At 37.2% G+C, this 11,252-nt stretch overlaps 3 protein-coding genes across 3 annotated transcripts in view; 1 reads left to right on the plus strand and 2 right to left on the minus strand.

Annotated features, from left to right (window-relative positions):
* LOC107668769 (thioredoxin-like) overlaps positions 1 to 3,153 on the plus strand; it is a 6,410-nt gene extending 3,257 nt beyond the window's left edge. Inside the window, exons 3-5 of the mRNA XM_016460754.1 lie at positions 1,000 to 1,065; positions 1,944 to 2,009; positions 2,842 to 3,153. Coding sequence (XP_016316240.1) covers positions 1,000 to 1,065; positions 1,944 to 2,009; positions 2,842 to 2,904 — 195 coding nt within the window. The 3' untranslated portion in view covers positions 2,905 to 3,153. The remainder of the gene's footprint in view (positions 1 to 999; positions 1,066 to 1,943; positions 2,010 to 2,841) is intronic.
* A 202-nt stretch (positions 3,154 to 3,355) lies between these two features.
* The window catches only part of LOC107668778 (sushi, von Willebrand factor type A, EGF and pentraxin domain-containing protein 1-like), a 91,628-nt gene continuing 83,731 nt past the window's right edge, over positions 3,356 to 11,252 (minus strand). The window contains 2 exon segments of the mRNA XM_016460766.1: positions 3,356 to 3,614; positions 5,531 to 5,624. Of these exon segments, the coding sequence (XP_016316252.1) occupies positions 3,584 to 3,614; positions 5,531 to 5,624 (125 nt within the window). The 3' untranslated portion in view covers positions 3,356 to 3,583.
* LOC107668760 (sushi, von Willebrand factor type A, EGF and pentraxin domain-containing protein 1-like) lies at positions 9,129 to 11,246 on the minus strand. The gene is made up of 3 exons (XM_016460747.1): positions 11,194 to 11,246; positions 10,666 to 10,860; positions 9,129 to 9,432 (listed from the first exon to the last, which is right to left on the minus strand). The coding sequence occupies exons 1-3, from the start codon at positions 11,240 to 11,242 to the stop codon at positions 9,239 to 9,241; spliced, it is 438 nt and encodes a 145-aa protein (XP_016316233.1). The 5' UTR covers positions 11,243 to 11,246; the 3' UTR covers positions 9,129 to 9,238.

Here is an 11,252-nt window from a genome sequence, read left to right on the forward strand (position 1 = left end):
TTCAAAAGTCAAATATAGAATAAATGCATTTGATTGGTAAACCAAATTCAGACTTTACGTTTCAATCTCAAATGGTAATGCATGGAATTTACGGAAAAGCTCAACTAAATAACAGTGCTAATAACTGGGGGGCGTGGTGGCTTTGGCGATCCAGTCAATCTACTCCACAGCCAATCACGGGCCCCATCCTTGCTCGGGCCCCGGGGCTTCAGCCCCGCCTAGCCCAATGGTTAAAACGGCCCTGGTTGTCGCGGCAACCAACAGGAAAGCTTCCTTAAGAATTAAAGCATGAATCACTTACATAATGTAAATGAGAGCCAGTGCTGATAAAGAAAGAAGAGAGGGATAAAAGACAAAAGAGTGCCGATTTATTCCTTAAAGGCAATACCTTATTTTGAGATTTTGGTGTGGTTGAGAACTAACCAAATTACAAAAGAACCTCAGCCACATACAGTCAAACAAAAATGTATTCAGACACCTTCAACATTTCACACATTATCAGTTTATTCGCTATAGTTTAGAAAATGGTAATAAAATCTGGCAAGAACTCAGAGCTAAACTGTCAGAACAAATTCATCTTGATAATGTCAGATAACACTTAAGCAAAACATGGTCAGGTCAAAGTGTGAATAATTTTTGGTAACAATTTTTTTTATTAATTTCCTCCACTGTATGACAAATTTTTGGGTATAGGCCTAATATGTCAGTTTATTTTGCTATCTTCACTTACATAAATGAACTATAGTGTCCTGCACCCACTAGTAAAAAAATCTGAATAACTTTTGGTTTGTATGTAACATACATAAAAATCATTAACCGGTTGTTTACTTTTACTTTCAGTCAATACACATATATTTGTACCTGGTTTAGACAATTAAAGAAAGCATATACAAATTTAACGGATGAAACGGAATGAATAAAATATGAAGTTCAAAGGAAGTGCTTTGATTGCAAGCTTTGTGTTTGCTTTTTACTACCGCCTTTTTTCCCCCTCCACAGGCGCTGTCTGAAAAAGAAGAGAACAAAAATGTCGTGTTTCTAAAGGTGGATGTGGATGATGCACAGGTTAGTCACCTGGTGTCTTTTTTCACTTATGAATGCACTCGAAAGTCTACAGACTACTGAGCCAAATGAGCAGAACACCCTTTTACATAGATTCACCATCTGGGTTGTACTGTTACTTTCATTTGAATACATGGCCTCCCTATCTCCCTCCCATAGACAAGGATGTCTGGTGTAGTATAATGTATTTGGATACTCACAGACAGCCTAACCTTTTGTAAGTGATCCAAACACATTGGAACATCCCAGCACACCCGGTTGCTGTTCTCCTGATCGGCTTGCTGATAGTGTGTTATTTGATTCACGGGATAGCGCTCAGAAAGGATATTGGCGGTCATTCAGTTTTATCAGAGGTAGATCGAGACAGTGCCAGAGTGGGACAATTCTGATGGTTGCCCATGTTGTTATGGTTACAAACACTAGATATTATTACAATGCTGTGTTGCAAAGCAGATGGGGGACAGGACGTGTGTGTATTTGAAAGCTGAATTCTTGATACATGTTTGCGATTTGTTGAAATGTCATGCTTTTTGCCTGACATTTAAATCGCAAGGTAAGGATGGCAAATGTGAGCAGAGTGTTTGAAGGTTCTGGTAACAGTGCACATATCCAGTGGACCTTTTTGTGACTGAATTCAGGAATGGTGCAAAACATAATTTAAGATGAAATGAATATGAAACTAATTATTTTTCTAAATATATCAGGGATTTTTTAATTTCGACAGCCTTCGAGTCCTGTCATGGATGTAATTTCAGCCCTCTCTTACAAAAGTGCTCAGACTGGCTAAGCAAAATGAAAAGACACTATTAAATATGTTTAACATCCCACCGCAGACTAAACCTAATCAGACCTGATCTCCACTCCCTCTTTCTCTTATCTAGGATGTGGCCTCTTTCTGTGAAATCAAATGTATGCCAACATTCCAGTTCTACAAGCATGGAAAGAAGGTAAAACATCTTTTGTCCTATTTCCATGATCTTCTGAGGAACTATTTTTTATTAGCTGTTTTTGGCAGTTTAAAGGGTTAGTTCACCCAAAAATGAAAATTAGCCCATAAATTACTCACCCTCAAGTCATCCTAGGTGTATATGACTTTCTTCTTTCAGACGAATCCAGTCCGAGTTATATAAAAAATTGTCTTTGATCTTTCAAGCTGTTTCATGGCACTCAGCGGGTGTTGCATGCTTCAGTCCAAAAGCAGTTAAATAAAAAGCGCCCATCCATAAAAAAAAGTGTCTCACACGGCTCCGGGGGGTGAACAAAGGCCTTCTGTAGCGAATCGATGCGTTTTTGTAAGAAAAATATCCATATTCAAAACATAATATTCACTTTAATGTAGCCTCACTGGCGCATGCACAGCACTGACCTCATACGTCATCCGCCCGGAACTTTTTTCAGTGTTCAACAGTGAGCGCAAGCTACATTAAAGTGATTATTACGTTTTGAATATGGATATTTTTCTTACAAAAACGCATCGATTCACTACAGAAGGCCTTTGTTCACCCCCCGGAGCCGTGTGAGACACTTTTTTTTATGGATGGGCGCTTTTTATTTAACTGCTTTTGGACTGAAGCATGCAACACCCGCTGAGTGCCATGAAACAGCTTGAAAGATCAAAGACAATTTTTAATATAACTCCGACTGGATTCGTCTGAAAGAAGAAAGTCATATACACCTAGGATGACTTGAGGGTGAGTAATTTATGGGCTAATTTTCATTTTTGGGTGAACTAACCCTTTAACCTGTTGTGCTGTAACTGATTCAACAATTGTTTTTCAGATTGATGAATTTTCTGGATCAAATCAATCTAACCTGGAGGAGAAGATCAGTATGCATAAATGAAGAAAAACACACAAACCAACCACTGTAATAAGTAATATACGCAGATTTTGTTTTTTGATCTTGATGTCAGAAATCTCTAGTCTAGTACAGAAACATCATTCTCAACTCGTTCTAATTTTATCTGCTACATTTATATCCTATTTTATTCTAGTTTACATATAGAAACAGAAAACCTTTTGTTAAATATTTTGGCCCTCTATAATGGCATTTTATGTTTGTATGAAATAAAAACTTTAAAGGAAATGAAAAGTTGACTTTTACAAAATTCTTGTATTGTACTGGTTGTATCAAATTGTTCAGGTCAAATGTTTATTAGTCATATGAGACAGGCAAGTAGAACAAACTGAAAGTTTAATTGAAAATGCGTCATAATTAACTAGGAATGAGAATTACAGTTGGTTTTCATATAGTAGTGTTTTCTGTTTTAATAAACATGAAAAGAATAGTTTATATACATGTACACTGGACAATCACATCAACATTTTTACACATAGTTCATGTATATAGCAGCAGCATATATTTAATACTGTTTCATTTTCTACATGAAAAAATACAGCTTTAATTTACAAAACCACTTAGAACTTTCTGAGGGAAAGAGAAAATGTGTTGTATACAAAATTCTGATATTAAGCCATCTTGTTCCAACACATTCGGACTCGAACTCTTGTAGTGTGGCACATTAAAAATATAAGTATCCAGATCTTCTTTTTCTGAAAGACAATAATTAATAATCAAAGATCAGCTGAAGACCATTAAATATCCTTTTTGATCCAAATATTACCAGCATAACTAAATAAAATTCAAACATTTATGATAGTACTTTCTTGAGGCATTGGTGCATTTTGCTTGTACAGTTCAGACAGATGGACAATGAAAATGTATAAGCTCATTTGATTCTTAAATCGACCAAGTGTCCAGTAAATCTAATTGTGAATCGCTCTAACCGGCAATGAAGGCTGCAGCATGTAATTAGCTGAGGGATGCAGATATCAAGTTGACTAGCTGGAAATGTTTTTAGTAAAACTGTCAGATCAATAGTACTTTACTGAGAGACCGTATTTGCTCAATAAAATCTTGACATTGGTACTGAATCAGTGAAAAACAAAGCGAACTACTTAAAAGAAAGAATCACAATAGAAATGGCCGCAGCAGTATCTATTTCCTATCCTTATGCCATCTCAGAGATTGGATTGAAACAAACTGCAGTGCCCTGGGAAATGTGTTTACTGTAAGAGATATGCCATCATGAAAATAGGCGTGTCTGAGCCTGAGGCATGAATTCACATACTGACACGGCAGAGTTCAGAGAAGGCTGGTTCTCATTTTTATTTCCCAATAGTTTCACTACTCGTCTTTTACAATCAACAACAATCTCCCAGCTGAGTAATTTAGTGTTTCTTGTACAATACGCTGACAATCTGTTGAGGACTGTGAAATGTTTCAAAATGTTCTATTTCATGTGATGTATGCACATTGTTGTATTAAAAAATTCAACGAGTAATGTTCAATCTTCTGGCCAATCCCCACACATTAGGAATCTGAATGAAACATGTGAACTGGAAATTCCATTCGATGATCTGCTTGTAGAGTCCTTACAGCGAAGACACGACAAGGCCGCCAAAAAGAAGAATAAGATGGAGCAAAGAGACAGGAGACGACAGAGACCAAGAGAAGAAGGATCTCATCACCACCGCTAAAGATCTGATTCGGTTCATTCATCAACATGAGCATATATAAGCGATTAATGAAACGGGTGAAACAATTCATTGAAATTAATGATTTTGACTTGGAAATGAGAACTTTGGCAGGCGAGGTTGATCTTTTGAGACTTCAAAAAGTCAGCGCCGTTTCCAAAGAATAGAAACATAAGGGGGAGGGGGAGGGGCAGCTAGGCAGTTTAACTGACATCCTGTTAGAGAACATCCTGTCAAAGCGACATAGCTAACAGGTGTCGCTATATTTTGGTTGACAACTGTTAAGATGGAAAATGCTTATATATGTGCGTGTGCTTCAATTACGCTTTCAAAAGGTGTTGCTATTATAACCTGAAGAACTGTGCAGCTGTAAGTAGGATAAAGGTTAGGCTTCCTGTATTTGTGTTTAGATAAACATCACAATGACGACCTCCTCATATATTTTGGAGGCTGTGTATGTGTGTGTAAAAGCTCTGCTTAGCTGACGTAACTATGGCAACCCAAGACCCACTGTAGAGGAAAAGGGTGTGTCTTAATTTTGAGCTTAATTTTTGTGTCTCCAATAAGGGAATACTTTGCTGAATATTTTGTTGAAGAGAAATATTATACCCGCCTCCTCCATATATAATGGAATGCTTTCATTAGAATTGTGGCGCATCTCGGGTGAAGACTATACTCGCTGTTATTTTTTATTTATAAAGCGAAACCATTTCGTATGGTGATGCGTTTAAACCTCTCTTAAAACAAGACTCGGAGTGATTTATTATTAGTAATTTATTATCTGAACCTGAAAAAGACTTCTGGAGAGCCCTAAACTGTCCGGACTTGACTGAGTGAGCACGGACATCGTTGCAGGATTTCTGAGACCTCTGATGACATGTCCATATGTTAATATGAACATGTCAAATATACCTAGTTTGTGTGTGGCTTACCTAGAGCAGTCATATCCTCCCCATCCTTGACTGCAGTGACACCTGTTGGGTCGGATACACCGGCCTCCATTCAAACAGGACGTGGAACACACCGCTAAGAACACATAAAAAAATCAACCAATCATTCACCACTAATTCAGTGCATATTTACTGTCTCTTTCTAATAAAAAAAAGGAGAGGAACCACATTCTTTCTTTAACACATACGTTCACACAGTCTGTTTTGGAGCACAACCAGAAAGGTTCTTAAAAGGGAACATTTATCCCCTTGTAATTTCAGAGGAATCAATCATTTCCAGGATTCCTCTTTGCCCTACAGACCTTTGTCCCGACAGACACCTCGTATGAATCAACACTGGTCAAGACCGATAAAACACAAAGAGTCTGAACACAACCGCAGAATGAAAACCAGCAAGTAATCAGTAAAACCTGTAGACCAAACACTGCAGGTAACATATAGTAAATACTGTACTTGAGTCTGCAAAAGCAAATCAAGTTTGCTTTAATGTATCTGAGCAACTCAGCAAGTACTGTAGGTTTGTTTGTCTTGGTACTGCAGCTTTAGAGACCATTAAATGCATGGACTTACAGTCCTGCTGGTGGTGGTCTCAATACATCTAATAATGTTTCATTGGGAAATGTAAAAATATGATGTGTGTGGTATTGTAAATGAGTTCTTGTTCTTTACAAGTCATTCAATATTTCATTGAAATTCATAATTTTTATTCACCTGTTAGATGTTTTGCAGTTTACTTAAAGCTGCAGTCCATAACTTTTTGGTTAAAAATGATCCGAAATCAATATTTGAGCAAGTACATAACCAGCCAGTTACTTTACTGCCCTTACTTTAGCCCGATTCACAACGGTTAGCTTATAATGATGTTTTCTAATTTGAGTGGTACGGGTAGGTTTACACAGGAAATTCGAGCATGCCGCTGCGTCATTACGTCACTTCTGTAAACATAAAGAAGTTGTCCTAGCTACTAGGCTATCCCATGCGAGGATCCTGCAGTTGGCCGATCGTTTATAGCCTTTTCTCACAGCAGCCAGAATAATTAAATGTATCATTTTGATGGCGGATTGTAATCCATAAAGGATTATGTGTTTATGAAACACATGTGAATGAAATTAAATTATATTCCAGATATAAATGTGCTTCTGAATACAGATAGCCTGGGATTACAAAGATTTGTATTTTAAAGAAAACCAGTTCGAAGGGAGCATAATTTGCTTTTTGGGTTAAAAGAATTTCTTAATATGAAATTCGAAGAGTATGACAATTAGATTAGACTGCAGAAATTGAAATCTACAGGCTAATACACACTATACTCATAGTCACCAATGCTGATGTTCCTTCTGTCTGTAATCACTCTAATCACTTCACTCCCCTGCACTCCACCCTACTTTTAAACTCTAAAATGTAATTTGTTTAGCATGATGTCTGGTGAGAGATATTTCCCTAAATAGCACCTTTTATAGTTGAACTAAGACTTATACTAACCTCCAAGATTATAGATAGTTTAAATGGCAGATGTTCGCTAGACTTAATAAATCGGCTATAATTAAATGCTGTGAGGTTATCACTAATTTCAGATGTTTCATTCATCTCAGCTTGTCAGGACTTAATAAAGCAGCTGATGTTCCTACTTCCTCAGTGTTGTAGATTTGTTATTTAATTACTCACTCGTTAGAGGCTGCACTGACTAGTTACCTAGTTCTGCTACTAAACATAATTTATGTAATACATTTTCTTGATGACTATCACAAGTCATCATACACAAACACTCACTCTTACCATTATGGCAGCGTGTGCCTGTCCATCCTGTTGGACATTCACACTGGTATGGAGCTACGCAGTGTCCTCCATTGAGACATGGTAGGATGCAGATCGCTGCAGGAAAAAGCACATGCAGTATGAAACTGTGTGACATTTGGGTTGAAGAGACATTGGAAAAAGCAGAATAATCTGTGTTAAGTCAGCTTTTTAAAAGCAATTTTTCAACTTCAGTATGAGACAAAATGTTGTTTAAACCTCTTGGTCTCTTTCTATTTCCCAAACATTCATGCATGTATAGACACCACACCCAACAGTTTTGGAAGCCACAGAGAGAAATGCAGCTTTGTGTGTGGGGTGATTGTTAATGAGCAATACTTTGTAAGAAACTAATGTGATGCATGCTATTATTGATCCATGAAATGGTGCCTTAAGTAATGGACTGCTGTCATTTGGAAATATTAATAATCTCTGTTTATGAGTGCTGCTGTTGTTATCGCACATGTTTGTGAGTGTACTTACGCTCCTCGCAAAATCGGCCCATCCATCCATCTGGACAGGAGCAAGTGTTTGGTCTTTGGCACACACCTCCGTTCTGGCACTGGAGCCAACAGACAGCTGTACAAACACACAAAACATGATTGATGAAACGGACACAATCACAACAAATAGCAGTACAATCATTGTCCTAACAGAATTCTAAATTACCATATAAAGACATGCAGCATTCAAAGAAGAGCCAGCTGTTAGACGTTAAGACCAGTGGGAAATTGGACTGATCAGAATTAGTTTCCGCAAGCACACAAACCAAACAAGCCAACGACTCCGAGACTGAAAGTGTCTTGGAATGTAATGTACAATGTTAAAACATGCCAAAAATATTAACCAAAAAAATCATGTCTTGTTGAAAAGAGTGGCATCCACACTAAAGCCCATCTCTATCATCTCTGTGGGACAATGATTTTGTTCAATAGCTATTATAAAACAAATTCTGGTCCTGGATTGGTTAATATAACGTTCTAGCTATGCTAAAATATGCAATAAATAACATATTTGACATTAAGTAACTGTTAGCTGCATATCGCTGCATAGCACCCAAAGAGAACACTCCATTAATGTTTATTTGTAAGGGACTATAGAGTACTATAACTTAATGACATAATTAAAAACTATTATTGTTAAATTATTGAAATTAATTATAAAATTATATTTTATATTTTATAAGGAGCTTGAGGGGCAGTACTATAACTGAAGGCAAAGTCTTATTTCTCATACTACCGTTCAAATGTTTGGGCTCAGTAAAAAAAAAAAAAGTGACAGTAAAAACATTTTCAATGTTACAAAAAATGTTTTTCAAACAAATTCTGTTATTTTGAACTTTCTACAGTATTCATCAAAGAATTCATGAAAAAACTGCATCAGTTTCCACAAAAAATATTAAGGAGCACAACCGTTTCCATTTCCAACACTGATAATAAGAAACGTTTCTTGAGCACCAAACTGAAATCTTTAGAATGATTTCTGAAGGATCCTGTGACACTGAATGGCTGCTATAAATGTAAAATGAATATACAAAAATATTTCGCAACATTACTGTTTTACTGTATTTTGAAATCAAATAAAATCAGCCCTATAAGCATAAGACTTTTTTCAATGAAATACAAAATTCTTACTGACCCCAAACTTGAACGGTAGCGTAGGTCAACACCTTAAATATGGTCTATTTACAATATTGTACAGAAAGGGTATGGAACAAAAATGTGCACATATGGCTAGTTAATCTGAAGCCATTAACTAGCAGTGTGGCCTAATACCATTATCTAAAGTGCTCAGTGCTTGTGTTTACATGTGTAAATGTGCAAGACCAGCCAAAAGGAGTCACAAGATTTTGCAAAAGATGAAGAAAAAGGCTGAAGTCAGAACTCCAAGTGGGATTTAAGGGCAGTTCCTTGTGCTACCTTTGCAGGTAGGGGGTGGGGTCCAAGTGCCATTCTCCAAGCACACACTCCTGCTAGAACCCTCCATGGTGTAGCCTGCGTAACATGAGTACACCACCACATCTCCAAACTGGAACACTGCCCCACGGACTACCCCATTTGCCACGTACATTGGTGGGCCGCAGGACACCCCTGTGTGTGATTAAAATGGACCGGACCAGTAAATTAGAAAGGAAGATACTCAGCATGGCTGAGCAGTCCATTGAAGAACTAAAGGCCTTTGGGCCTTTCAAGATTGGTTATGAAATGGCATTTTCATGCTCTCTCATTTCAATCTTAGTTTAAAAAAATTTCCCACATTACTTTTGTGTAACAGGAAATCTAATTAGTGTTGGGAACATACAAACAAAACAGGAGATGGTGCACGAGAAATGCACATTTGAGAAATAATATTATTATATCCTCCCATATCTGAAAATAGTAATGTTACAAGCAGTGAGTGAAATTCAGCAGGTGTCTCACAGAGAGAAAAGTGAATATATACACATACTGACAGGATCAGATTTTAAAAAATAACCGGATGAACGGGTTGAAAAGATTGTAAAAGATAAAAAGGAGTCAATAAATATGCATACATGCCACCACATAAATTTAAAACTACACATATCATACTGCGGAGCTATCATGCAAAATGCCCAAGGATCAAAATATCACAGATTATACAACACAACAAAGGAGAATTAACTAACTATGAGAGAGCAGGCTTCTAATATTTTGAATAACATGCAGAAGTAACACGGACAGAAGAAAATACAAGTGGAAATTTGCAACAAAACACAGATAGTGTATTATAGAGATACCATGCAATAAGAAAAGCAGCACTAATTGTGATGCTGCAGCCTGAATGAGGAACAAAAGATATTGGTCAAACTTACTCCTCAAGCTGCTGTAATCAGCAGCTGTGCTTGAGTCAGAACGATTACATGTAGTGGAAGTGCATAGGCTCAAAGTCCAGAGTGTCTTAACCTACTACAACTTAACAAATTTCCAGCTCACCAAATCAGGAAGTCAATTTGCTTTCTATTTTGTTTATATGCAAGTTGTGCGTACTGTATGAGGTTTAGTAGAACGACATAGGATACATGGGATAGAGAAGTGCAGAAGAGAGAAGCTAAAATATGCTTTGAAATATGACCCAAAGACAAAGAAAATGTATTATAGATATTCTCTCTGTACTGATGATGAAGATGCCAAAAACAATTTGAAATTAACTTGGGAATAAATTCTCCTGACATTTTGGTGCAAAATGCTTTTGGGGCTATAAAATCATATTAACATGAATTTTTTGCTGTGAGATTTTTTTTTTATCATGTAAAGCCACTGAAAAATACAGTAACGTTGGAAATAACGAATGTTTGTACTCACTCTCACACACTGCACTGATGGGGGCCCAGATCTGATCACTCCTGCAAGTTAAGGTGGCGATACTTTTTCCCTGGTTACCTTTGACCCGCTGACCTTTAGGACAACTGACTGATACCGACTGGCCTACCAGGAAAACCATCTGAGTAGCGTTGACACTACCTCCAGTCCAGTCAGGAGGAGGGGGGCATGATTTGGCTGTGGGGGGATAAGATTTGAGTCATGTACTGTATCTTCAAGCGATTTTATCTGATATTGTGAATGGCTTTGCTGACTAACAAAAAAAAATCAGATCAACAATGAAGCAATTAGTTCTTAGAAATGTGACGTTAAGTTTGTGTGTTCCTTGTTGGAAAAACAGGTATTCTGCAACGCTCTCATTGATAAGGCCTAACAAAAGTCTTTTACCAATTTGGTTGTGAAATTACTTATCCAAAATGATCTGTTTTGCAAAATCTTGCGAACTAAAAACATCAATAAGTCAATAAGTCATCAAACAGTGTATTGCAAAAACCATAGTGCTTGACATACGTATACAGACAGGGAAAGGTGAACTCCAGGAGCCGTTTCCCACACACATGATGAGAGAC

The sequence above is a fragment of the Sinocyclocheilus anshuiensis genome, unplaced genomic scaffold (genome assembly GCF_001515605.1).
Source record: "Sinocyclocheilus anshuiensis isolate Anshui unplaced genomic scaffold, SAMN03320099.WGS_v1.1 scaffold337, whole genome shotgun sequence".
Classification (NCBI taxonomy): Eukaryota; Metazoa; Chordata; class Actinopteri; order Cypriniformes; family Cyprinidae; genus Sinocyclocheilus; species Sinocyclocheilus anshuiensis.

What these genes read in the sequence shown, in the direction of transcription:
- LOC107668760 (XM_016460747.1), bottom strand. Translation starts at nt 11,242, where the DNA reads ATGTGTGTGGGAAACGGCTCCTGGAGTTCACCTTTCCCTGTCTGTATA. An exon ending in ACCTTTCCCTGTCTGTATAC is followed by an intron (nt 10,861 to 11,193) that starts GTATGTCAAGCA and finishes ATCCCCCCACAG; the next exon opens with CCAAATCATGCCCCCCTCCT. An exon ending in CATCAGTGCAGTGTGTGAGA is followed by an intron (nt 9,433 to 10,665) that starts GTGAGTACAAAC and finishes AATCACACACAG; the next exon opens with GGGTGTCCTGCGGCCCACCA.